Below are 12,366 nucleotides of genomic sequence, written 5' to 3'. Positions count from 1 at the left end.
CACGCGTGTTCAGACTATTGTTTCGCGTGCTGCAGGGCCATAAAATGTACCGGAGATATAATAAAATGTCCCGACTGTTTACGTAAGTTTACGGGTGTCGATTGCTACGCTCATCATAAAATAAAATTAACCGGCGATAAATTATCATTATGTCAAAATTTATTTCATTGCACGGAATGTTCGATTCTAATCGATTTGACTAAACGCGACGGCCAGCTGCATTCTTGTAACGAACAGTATTGTACCGTTTGTCGTAAGTTTTCCCCCTCGGGACATCAATGTTACATCCAAGTAATAAAAGAACCGCGACGCCCGTTACCCCGTTTCGATTCCAACGGTCAGCCCACTCAAATGTGGATATTTTACGATTTTGAAACGGTCCAAACCAAACGGCACCCCGATAAGAAAAACTGTTATATTCATCAACCCATTTTATGCGTGTCGGAAACTTATTGTGTCGCGTGTGTTGATACCCCCGACGTAGCATGTAAATTTTGCGGCGTTCGCCAACGACAATTTCTGGGTTCTGATTCCGCGCGAAACTTTTTCGAATATTTAAGAACACTGGCTCGGATAAGAAGAGTGACCGCGCTGGGACATAATGCGAGTAATTATGATACGCAACTCCTATTACAAGTTATAATGGAGAGTGCCGACTCGTTTGAGCCCGATCCGATAATAAATGGAACTCGCATCTTGCAACTGAAACTACACAATTTAACTCTATCGGATTCGTATAATTATATACCCATTCCTCTGTCGAAATTCGCGGATACGTTCGAGCTGGGTCGCGAATATACGAAAGATTTTTTCCCTCATTTTCTATTCAACGTAGTTGATAATAATTTTGACATTTACAAACCCGAACAAACAAACTACGTCTCGGAGAACTCGCTGCCCCCCTTGGAAGCTTACGGGGCCCAATATTTCACGGCGAAAGACCGCGAAAGTTTTAACAAATGGTACGCTCTCGAATCCGAAAAGAGTTCGGGATTTAATTACCTCGAAACGTTAAAACTCTATTGTTCTAGAGATACCCACATATTAGCTAAGGGTTGTTTAAAGTTTATGAAACTATTTCAAGACTTGTGCGAAGTTAATCCGTTTAGCGTGGGCGTGACTATCGCGTCAGTGTGTAGTTACGTGCTAAGGAAAAAATTTTTGGAGCCAGAAACGATTGGCATAATACCGGCTAATTTGTATCGGTTATCCGAGCCTCAATCCACCGAGGCTTTAGAATGGCTGGCTTGGGAAGCGCATGTCCGGAATGTTACCATCGTATCAACGCTGAATGGTCGAGAACCGCGTGCTGGAAAAATTAAAATTGATGGTCTAATCGGTGAGAAAAACGCTCTACAATATCAGGGCTGTTGGTAAGTATTATTTTAAAAAGTTCGAAGAGACAAAATATAAACAGGTTTTTTTTCATTAAAGGTATCACGGTTGTAGGACTTGCTTCGGGGACTCTGTAAATAGGAACCAGCCATTATACGCTAACGCGAGCGATACCCTTAATACACGATTTTCCAACACGATGCGGACAACCAATAAACTTAAAGAAATGGGTTATACCGTCATTCAACAATGGGGGTGCGATTGGATTTTGGAAAAACAACAAAATCCAGCCATAAATGAATTTTTAAAAAATTCTAATTTTTCGGAAACTTTAACTGAACGTTTAGACCCGCGAGCCGCTTTTTTCGGGGGCAGAGTATCAGCCTTACGAACGTACTGTAACGTTGAAGGGACCGACGATAAAATATTCTACGTGGACATTTGCAGCCTGTACCCTTTTATAAACAAACGGTATTATATCGAAAAATATATATATATAACGAAAACAAATATTTAAGTGTGTTTTCCTTTTTATAGTGGCAAAGTCCCCGTTGGTCATCCGACAATTCTGCTCGGTAGCGATATTCCAGCCATTGACGATTTTGAGGGATTATTGTTATGTAACGTGCTCCCGCCAACCAATTTATTCCATCCTATTCTTCCGTATCGGACCGTTAACAAAAAGTTAACGTTTACCCTATGCCGGACGTGTGCCGATTTACGGTATCAGGGTGACTGCGAGCATTCTGACGACGAAAGAATGCTTAAAGGCGTTTGGGTAATCGACGAATTAAGATGGGCGGTAAATCGCGGATACAAAATTACAAAAAAAATTGAGGCCTGGTCATACACGGTGACGCAATACGATCCTGCAACGGACAGTGGAGGGATTTTTCGAGATTACGTTGACTGTTTCCTAAAAACCAAGGTGGAGGCGAGCGGCTGGCCGTCAGATTGTCAGACCCCCGAAGCCCAGGCTGAATACATTGCGGCTTTCGAACGTCATGAAGGGGTCAAATTGGACCCTACCAAAGTCTCCAAAAACGAAGGTCTTCGAGCCATCTCGAAATTAATGCTGAATTCCATGTGGGGGTCTGTATGGATTTTATTACCCCCCCCCCCCCATTGGGGTTATAAATCATATTAGGTAGCGTGATAGATATTAAAACTTTTTTTTTCCAGAAAACTCGGTCAGCGATCCATTGTGACCAAAACTGAAATCGTTCGCGAACCCAAAGTGTTCTTTGAACTGCTATCAAATCCGGAAATCAACGTAAAATCGGTTTTGACAGTCAACGATACGACTCTTCTAGTGAAATCAGCCCCCATCAAGGAAGCGGAAATCCCTCTAAAACATACAAATTGCGTGATTGCCGCTTATACAACCTGTCAAGCGAGATTAGTTTTATTAAAATATCTTGAAATAGTCGGAGAGAACGCGTTATATTTGGACACTGACGCCCTCCAGTACGTCTCGAAACAACCCCTTATAACTACGGGCCATTATTTGGGCGATATGGTCAGCGAGTTATCCGGTTATGGAAAGAATTCGTTTATTTACGAAGCCGCGTATGGCGGGCCAAAAAATTACTCGTTTTGGGTGAAAAATCCGGATACGGGCGAAAAATTTAACGTTACGAAAGTGAAAGGATTTCGAATTAATGTCGGTAATCAGCATATCATTAACGGCGAAAATTTAAAAACTATGCTAGGAGTGACTGACGAAGAAACTGAAATACCGGCGGCGTTTGCCGTGCCTCTGCCCAAACAAATCCGTCGACTTCCGGATCATACGCTCGTTAGCGTCGACTTGGAAAAAGCGTATCGGCCCGTAATGGATAAAGTTCGGGTTTTATCGAATTACCGAACAGTTCCATTCGGATATAAAATACGCGCTTAAAAAAAACCTTCGCTCTTATGCGGGCGAGCCGCGGGTCGAGAGGCGCCGGTCTCCGCGGGTCGCCGTCTCGGCGTTCGAGAGAGAGAGAGAGAGGCGCGCGCGCGTTCTCTCTCTCGATCCGCTATCCGCGCGCGTCGGTGGTCACGAGGGGGGTGTGTCTCTAGCGCGCCGGCCGCTTTCCACGTGGTAGGGGGGTGTGTCACGGGAAAACGTGTTTTGTTATTGTCAAAAATAAAAAATATTATATATAAAAACAAAATGTCCATTTTATTTCATTCTGGTTTCAGCTACGCGGTGATAATGTACCCTTTTTATCACAGTTGTAACATCATACTTTGCGGGCCTAGCCAAAGTGGTAAGACATATTTCGTAGAAAAACTGATTAAACATTTAAAACAAATGTTTGAACCTCAAATTGAAGAAATCCACTGGTTTTACGGCGAGGATCAGCCAGGATACGATAAACTTAAAAAATATAACGTTATATTTCATAAGGGTTTACCCGATCCTGACTTATTTGACGGCTCGAAACGGATACTGGCCGTTTTAGACGATTTAATGGGGGCGGGTCAAAAAGGAGAAGTTGCCCAGTTGTTCACCAAAGTCTCGCATCATCGTAATGTTAGCTTTATCTACATAAGTCAAAATTTATTTCATCAGGGTCGCGGGTGTCGCGAAATTTCCCTCAATGCGCACTACATACTTTTAACGAAAAATGTACGGGACAAAACACAGATTAATTGCTTGGCGCGCCAAATGGCCCCTGATAATTCCAACTTTGTTATCGAAGCGATTTCTGACGCGACTAAGGAACCAAACTCTTACGTATTGATCGACCTTCAGAAAGATTGCCCCGACTCACATCGGATCAGAACTAATATTTTCCCAGGCGAGCAAGTCTCGGTATACATTCCGAAATAATACTTTTCCGAGGGGTGGTTAGTTACCACACACCCCCCCAGCGAGTCGAATTCATTCGATGTACAATGTCTCGACGAGTCAGGTCGCAAAAACATCTGCTCGAATCGATCGGCAAATTAAAGGGCGTTAAGAGACGTAATATTTTAATTAACGCCAATAAAGAGTTGATCGAAGCAATATCTGATTGCGTGTATAATACTCTTATCGGGAATATACGTCTAACCACGCGGCAAAAACTACGATTAAAAATACACCGTAAAACGTTACGCAAAATTGCCCAGAAAAAATTGGGCTGGCAAACTAAAAAACGAATATTATTAAATCAAAAAGGTGCCGGATTTTTCTCGTTTCTTCTGCCTATTGTGTCGTCGCTCGTGGGAGCCCTAACAGGTTGAACATAAAAAATGTTAAGGTACTCGAAAAAAATGACTTTAGCGCCGATTACGCCACCCCATCAACAACTCAAACCGGATATTGACACGGAAATGGCGGATATTTTAAAAAGCGAAGCGCTCGATGACAGGACCAAGTGGAAGATATACGAAGAGATGCTACTAAAAAAGCACGCTCGAAATAAACCGATTGAAAATAACGATACGCCCAGTTACGATACATTAGTCAATCTGTTCCCGCTAGGATACAGAGCGAGCGCCCGAGCTATATTTAATCATTTGATTTCGGACAGCGGTCGACTGCGGTGGGACAGCCAGGGGCAGATTTTATTAGACGGTGAAATACAAACGGATTCTGATATTGTTGATTTAGTATATTATCTAATAAGTCCCCACGCGCCGAGACCCCAGAGTTGGTCAAAATTTAATAACCTGGTGGGTAAACTACGGAAAATCACCCCTCAAGCCTTCCCCACCACCACCCCATTACCGTCTACTTCGTTCCTAACAGCTTCCGCCCCCCCGGGCCCCCATCTTTCGCTCGCCTCCTCCAAACGAAAGAAAACTTTGCCGTCAGCGGTCGGGCCCAATTCTTTCGCGACACCTCGACAGTCACCGAAACTTTGGTCGCCTACTATTAAGAACCGTTTACGTAAAAAAAAAACGCCGAGTGCCAAAATTTTGAAATGGGAGAGTTACCGATAAACGTAACGACTAGACTTGAAAAAATATATTTCGATTCTCGTAATCCAGCTAGCTACGGGGGTGTTGAAAAATTATACGATTCTGTCAAAGAGCTCGGAATATCTCGGGAGAATGTTGAAACGTTTTTGCAAACTCACGACGCCTATACGTTACATAGACCCGTTATTCGAAAATTCCAAAGACGAAAGATTCGTGTAGGTAACAGACTAGACCTCTATCAGACTGATTTGGCAGATATGCGCTCTTTAGCGAGCGACAATTCCGGATACACATTTATTCTTACTTGTATAGATTGCTTTTCGAGAGTGGCATTTGCCGTCCCCCTAAAACGTAAGACCGGCGCTGAGGTTGCCCGCGCCCTGAAAATAATTTTTAAAGAGCGGGGCAAGCCCCGCGCTATACAGTTCGACCGTGGGTTGGAGTACGTTAATTCGACTGTTTTAAAACTCCTAAAAGAGGAGGGCATTAGACATTACCATTCCGAAAATAGCGACGTTAAAGCCGCGATGGTAGAGCGTTTTAATAGGACCCTGAAACAGCGCATGTATCGTTTTTTTACTCATAAAAACACGCGACGCTATCTCGACGAGCTGCCCAATTTAATTCATTCGTATAACGCCAGTTATCATACGACAATTAAAATGGCTCCCTTCGATGTAAACGACAAAAATATTCTTCAAGTTTATCGAAATATTTACAAACCAGGGCAGTCCCAGCCAGCCGCTCTCAAGCCCCGAAAATGCCGTATCAAAGTCGGCGATTACGTAAGGATTACCCGAACTGCCAGACCGTTTTTAAAAGGATACAGCGATCAAAATTGGAGCGCCGAAATATTTAAAGTTATTTTCAAGAATACTAAAAGACCTCTTCAATTTAAGCTCGTTGATTTGGCTGACGAACCCATCACGGGATATTTTTATTTCAAAGAAATTCAACGAGTTATAAAACCGGAAGAATATACAATTGACAAAGTATTAAAGAAGCGACGCTCAAAGGGTAAAGTCGAATATTTCGTTTCTTGGTTAGGGTATCCGGCTACATTCAATTCTTGGGTTTCTGCTAAAGATGTCCGAAGCCTTTTACCTAACGATACCCAGTAATTCAAATCTCGAGATATTTCCGAATAATACGGTAGCCTGTTTCACGATAAAATTACCCGAACCTATCGAATTAAAGGGGGGGTGGGAAGTTGCGTTGGTGGAAATATTGTATCCCTTTTCGTTTTACAACGTGTTGCCCTATGACAATTACGTCTATTTCCGAGTTAATCCCGCCCAACATGGGGGACAGGCTGACCCTAAAATGGTCGGGACGATGCGAGAAATCCCTCCGGGGCATTACTTGAGTATAGACCATTTACTTAAAGTAGTAAACGACACCGCGCTATGCACCGCCGCTAATGTGTGTCTTACCCACGATCCGCTGAACGGACACGTGGCGCTGGTTGGAAAAAATATTACCCCCTATGGCGTATTTATGAGTGACGGACTGAGCAACACGCTAGGATTTGAAAGAACTAAAACTATCGCGGGCAGAAGCGAGAACCCGGCTCGCTTAAATTTCCACATTCCGCCCCAAATCTTCGTTTATTCCGATATCGTCGCTGATCAAGTGGTGGGCTCGTCGCTCGTCAAATTGTTAAGAATAATAGCGGTTGACGAATCAGCCCGATTTGGTACTCATATCGAGAAAACATACATTTCGCCGCATTACGTGCCCATTGAGAAGAAATACTTTGATACTATCCAAATAGATCTACGCGATGTTTATGGGAAACCAGCTCCTTTTGAGTTTGGCAATCTAACAGTAAAACTTCATTTGCGTCCAAGATGCCCTTAAGACACGTTCTTGAAAAAAGACGCTGCGTAGCGTGCCCGTACGCTCAATATTATGCCACTCAGGCGGGTGGCGCTATTCCCGACGTATACGTGGGATCGCCGTATCAGCGGGGGCACGGGCAATTCGGAAGCGGGTTTGGGAGTTTCTTCTCCGGCTTGTACAAGCTAGCGAAACCGTTTCTTTTACGGGGGGCGAAATTTTTGGGGGGCCAAGCCCTCTCCACGGGAAAACAAGTTTTGGCTGATGTCTCGACGGGGTCATCCATACGTGAAGCTACCAAACGGAGGCTTACAGAAAAGTACGATGATCTCAAACAACAATACGGGACTGGGAAACGTAAACGCAAAACTAAAACAATTAAGAAAAGACCAAAACGCGGTGGAAAAAAATCATTAGTAGGCAGGAAACGAGCTAGAAAGGTCGTTGATATTTTCTCCTAAAATTATGGGTCATTGCGAAGCGTTAAAAAGTGAACTTGATATTTTTCAATCCGCGCCTATCCAAACGTCAATTGAGGGAGGAAAATGGACCACCTTCAAACCCATCTCGTCGCTGCGAGGCGATACCGTCGAGTTTAATATTCCTGGAAGCGGGCACGAGTATATTGATTTACCGCTTACGTACCTACTTGTTAAAGCTAAAATCGTCGCCGATGACGCGGGCAAAAGTTTATTACCGTCGGATGTTGTAGGGGGGTGTAACAATTTTTTGCACACGCTATTTAATCACGCGGAAGTTTACCTTAACGGAACCTTACTGTCTCCGTCAGCTTGTTCGTACGCTTATAGGGCGTACATTGAAACTTTGTTAAATTTTGACAAGGGTGCCAAAGCGTCCCATTTAACAGGCGCGCTGTGGTACAAGGATACCCCCGGCGAAATGAATTCGGTCACTGCCAACGAGGGTTTTAAACAGCGGAAAGGATTCACGGATCAGTCGAAAGAAATAGATTTAATTGGTCCGCTGTTTCTTGACGCGCTCAATGTCGAAAAATATTTAATTAATGGCGTAGATTTACGTATTAAACTATCGCGAAGTAAAGCGAGTTTTGCGTTAATGGGTACGCCGAAGCCCGGGGTTGACTATAAAATTATCATTACGGACGCGAGCTTGTTGGTACGTCGTGTACAAATTGCACCCAAAATACTTATCGCTCACGAAAACGCCTTGTCACGAGCAGCAGCAAAGTACGCTTTTACTCGCACCGAAACTAAAATATTCACCATCAACTCGAATATCCGAAACACCGTTATTCCCAACGTATATTTGGGTACCCTCCCGGTTCGCTTGATTGTCGCGCTGGTGGATCACGAAGCCTACAATGGAACCCTGGCAAAAAACCCGTACGCTTTCGAACATCAAGATTTATCGAGTTTAGCTCTTTACGTGGATTCTGACGGTGTGGATTCGAAACCTATTACGCCAAACTACGACGCGGGACAATATATTCAAGCCTATCATACTTTATTCACGGGTAGCGGAATTCATTATAGAAACACCGGGATCGATATTTCCCGGGGAGATTATGCCGGGGGCTACGCTTTTTACGTCTTCGACATTTCAAACGACCATAGCGCGGGTGAGAGTCATTATTGGAACCCCTCCAGACAGGGACAGATGCGTTTGGAGCTTTCGTTCGCTAAACCAGTCCCGCAAACGTTAAGCTGCGTAGTTTTCGCCGAATTTCAAGCCAGCTTTAGCGTAGACAAAGATCGTAACGTTTCTATTGAAAACGTGTAATTATGCGCGGATCCGAGATTTTAAACATTTTGAGACGTACGCGCAATTTTATGGGCGTATTCGCTTCCGATTGTCTACCCTATAAGATTAATAGTTTTCCAGCGTCACTGGTTGTAAATCTGGACCCCCACGATGAACCCGGCAGCCATTGGGTCGCGATTTACCTTGATAAATTAAAACGGGCTTGGTATTTTGACTCTTTGGCGCTACGGCCCATTTTGCCAGCCATTAAACTTTTTTTAAAACAAAATTCGAGAAAAATCACGCCCACCAAGCGGCGACTTCAATCGACAACGAGCGTCATTTGCGGACATTATTGCGTGATTTATATACGTCACCGATCAAAACGTAGAAGTCACCAAAGCTTCTTTAAGGGTTTTTCACGAAGAGACGTCAACAATGATATAATGGCCACGAGAAAATTTAACAACCTGTTACGTCATCATAAACGGAGTATAAATTCCCGTCGCGCGACTATACCCCGTTTTTATTCCTAACTAAACCCTCAGTATCGTGTCGGTGGCATGGCGAGAATGGCCGTTGTCGAATTTGACTTTCTACTAGGAAAATCCGCCTCGCGCTCCGGCGGAGAGCCCCCCGACATTGTCGTGAAGGAACTAGCTATATCAACAGTATCGACCCCTCCCGCCGTTCAAGCTTGGACTTTCGAACAACCCTATCCAGTACAACAACTTCCGAACGCCATTAAAAGACAAAACGGCTGGGTGTCTAGGAACCTTCACGGTATTTGCTGGACCGCGGGGTATCTCCCCTATTATAAACTACCCGCCTGCCTTATATCAGCGGTATCGAGTGCGGATATGATTTTTACAAAAGGAGACGTAAAGTGTAAATTTTTAGCCGATTATACTGAGACCGCCATATACGATTTGGAAACTTTTGACTGTCCCCGAGCTGCGACTTTTGATACGCCCCCGCCAGTAAAATGTCTATTCCGACATCAAACTCTAAACACCCGACAACCGTGTTCTTTGGAACGAAGTCTACTTTTCGCCGAATGGATTACCCAGAACCGCGCTGAAATAGACAGTCAATTACGATGTCCATTTTAATTTTTTTTTGTATCACACTATAATATTTTTTTGACTCGTAAAAGAAAAATAATTTTTGTAATATATCATCTTATAAAATAAATATTTTTTATTATCTTATAAATCCGACTCGTTATTTCTCATTGCTCGCGTCATTTTTTTTAGATTACGTAATTAATAGTTCATTGTGTCCATTCATTCGCCCACGGTAGAAAAATATTATAAACTTATTTTAAAAATATTAAGTGTCAATTTATCAATGTAAAAATTATTTTATACGGTCACCTTTAAAAATAACAATGTATTCAATATAAAAACGTTTATTCACATTTTCTTTACAGCGGTTTTAATATTATGAATTTGATTAGTTTTACAATATTCTTGAAAATAAATCAGAGCAGCCATTTCCTTTTCAGTCGGCATTTTTAATTCGGCTGGCAGGTTAGATGTAGTTGGTTCGGTTGATTCCATTGTGGCACCGCGCTTTTTACATGTCCCAATAAGTTCGTTAAGATAATCGATAATTTTATCATCTGACATTTCCTCGGCCTCCGTGTAATGGAGCGATTCACTCTCATCACAATCACACGCCAGATCCGAATCTTCTTTCATTGTGTTACACGATAAATGTGTCATTAAATGTTGTTTGAAACCTCTCACGGACCGGTATATTTCCGAGCATATCCCGCATTTCTTTGGTAGCCTAAGCGGAGACATCTTCCTCTTTCCCATAGCGGCTGGCTTATGAAAACCACAACGCATCTACGTAATCTTTACGTTTCATGGTGTAGATTACGTCATCTTTAGTGAGTCATTTTTATAGATTACGTCATCTTTAGTGAGTCATTTTTATAGATTACGTCATTTTGGGGGTTAGACCCAGAAATATTATTCCGTAGCTCAAAGAGAATCGGGATGGCTAGTCACGAGGATCTCAGCACCGTAACCGGTCGGCTAGAAACGTTCAAGCAATGGGACAACGTACACGTGAACAAGGAAGACTTGGCCCACGCAGGACTTTTCGCCGTAGACTCGGACGGCATAGTCGAATGCTACCTCTGCCACGGACAGTTAGGCAGTTGGGAAACCGGCGACGTACCCCAAACGGAACACGACAAATTTTATCCCAACTGTCCGTCACCCGCCGCTTTGGAGGGCCAAGATATCCCGCCATCCGAAAAATACATCTCCGGCGGACCTACAACCACCCCCGAGGGACCCGGCGACAACGTAACTCTTACCATCAAACGCCTCGAGGTAGAACATTTAATGAAAATGCTCGTAAAAACGCTAATTTCAGATGGTTCGTTTCAACCCTTTGAGTGAACTTTGGTATATACCCTACGAAGATCGACGTAATTACCATGATATAAATAAAATACATTTCCAAAGACGTATTTTCAATGTAAATCGTATTATACAGCCTGTACTCGAAAAATATCTTAATAAAACCTTATAATTTGTATACACTCTGCTCTTTTTTCCCAAAACACTTTTACCGATGACCGCCCGCTATTTTACGGTACGCTTAGGGGGCCGAAAGTGTTTGTCGGCGAAAACCAACCAACTCGACATTCACTATGACGGGTAGGCTGTTTGCATAACATCGTGTCACCGCCATAGATAACCTATTGACCTAAAATGGGTTAACACCTTGGGTTTTATGGGTTATAACATCGTAAATCAGCTAACCTTTTGACCTAAAATGGGGTGCCTCCAGCTATTAACTATGACTGGCCGGCTGTTTGCATAACATCGTGTCAGTCCACACCACCTGCGGAATAGGGGCAGATAACCTATCGTAAATCATCTAACCTATTGACCTAACCTTTTGACCCCGCCGAAAATGTACGCAAAATGGGGGGACCCTACAGGGGCCTGTTTCACCCTTATTTAACGGCTGTTTGCATCGTGTCCATAGGGGCAGATAACCTATTGACCCAGGTTTTATGAGGGTAACATCGTAAATCATCTATTGACCCTAAAATGGGGTGCCCCCAGCTATTGACCTTTTGACCTGTCGACTATTGCCGCAAAAAGGGGGCCCCTATAGGGGGGTCCGTTTCACACCTATTTATTGTTTGCATCGTGTCCATAGGGGCAGATAACCTATTGACCTCGTAAATCAGCTAACCTTTTGACCCCGCCGAATATTGCCGCAAAAGGGGGCCCCTATAGGGGCCCGTTTCCCCCGCCCGCAGGTGCCCCTTATCGGTATACACACCCACTTATCTCTGAGGTATGTATTCAAAATCTGCACATCCTAGTGGCTCAACTATGCATTTCTGAAATAAATTTCGCGAAATGCATGATGAATGCGCGCAAGCCGTGCGCGAACGTTTTTAAACTATAAGAACCACGCGGGATAAATCTCCGCGCGAGCCCTTAGCGCCTTATTCGCAATTTTATCGCTCAAAAACTTTCAATAAGAATTGTGTTTCTGAAGGTATTTATTTTTCAAATTTGAGATTTAGACGCGCGT

The 12,366-nt window shown here is 43.4% G+C and overlaps 3 protein-coding genes across 5 annotated transcripts in view; all 3 read left to right on the top strand.

The window, feature by feature from the left end:
- Positions 1-12,366, top strand: part of LOC149958445 (small G protein signaling modulator 1-like) — a 103,588-nt gene that overhangs the window by 73,524 nt on the left and 17,698 nt on the right. The window lies entirely within an intron of this gene.
- LOC149958447 (uncharacterized) lies at positions 548-3,436 on the top strand. Its single transcript, XM_090165854.1, has 4 exons — positions 548-1,373; positions 1,435-1,806; positions 1,873-2,427; positions 2,518-3,436. The coding sequence occupies exons 1-4, from the start codon at positions 643-645 to the stop codon at positions 3,233-3,235; spliced, it is 2,376 nt and encodes a 791-aa protein (XP_090021980.1). The 5' UTR covers positions 548-642; the 3' UTR covers positions 3,236-3,436.
- LOC149958446 (baculoviral IAP repeat-containing protein 3-like) lies at positions 10,751-11,389 on the top strand. The gene is made up of 2 exons (XM_090165855.1): positions 10,751-11,114; positions 11,185-11,389. Exons 1-2 carry the CDS (start codon positions 10,800-10,802, stop codon positions 11,341-11,343), a joined length of 474 nt encoding a protein of 157 aa, XP_090021981.1. The 5' UTR covers positions 10,751-10,799; the 3' UTR covers positions 11,344-11,389.

The sequence above is a fragment of the Leiobunum rupestre genome, chromosome 2 (genome assembly GCF_980474605.1).
Source record: "Leiobunum rupestre chromosome 2, qqLeiRupe1.1.hap1, whole genome shotgun sequence".
NCBI classification, from domain to species: domain Eukaryota; kingdom Metazoa; phylum Arthropoda; class Arachnida; order Opiliones; family Sclerosomatidae; genus Leiobunum; species Leiobunum rupestre.
This window is presented reverse-complemented; position numbering and strand designations above follow the sequence as displayed.

What these genes read in the sequence shown, in the direction of transcription:
- LOC149958447 (XM_090165854.1), top strand. Translation starts at nt 643, where the DNA reads ATGGAGAGTGCCGACTCGTTTGAGCCCGATCCGATAATAAATGGAACT. An exon ending in CTACAATATCAGGGCTGTTG is followed by an intron (nt 1,374 to 1,434) that starts GTAAGTATTATT and finishes TTTTCATTAAAG; the next exon opens with GTATCACGGTTGTAGGACTT. An exon ending in ATGCTGAATTCCATGTGGGG is followed by an intron (nt 2,428 to 2,517) that starts GTCTGTATGGAT and finishes TTTTTTTTCCAG; the next exon opens with AAAACTCGGTCAGCGATCCA.
- LOC149958446 (XM_090165855.1), top strand. Translation starts at nt 10,800, where the DNA reads ATGGCTAGTCACGAGGATCTCAGCACCGTAACCGGTCGGCTAGAAACG. An exon ending in CCGAGGGACCCGGCGACAAC is followed by an intron (nt 11,115 to 11,184) that starts GTAACTCTTACC and finishes CGCTAATTTCAG; the next exon opens with ATGGTTCGTTTCAACCCTTT.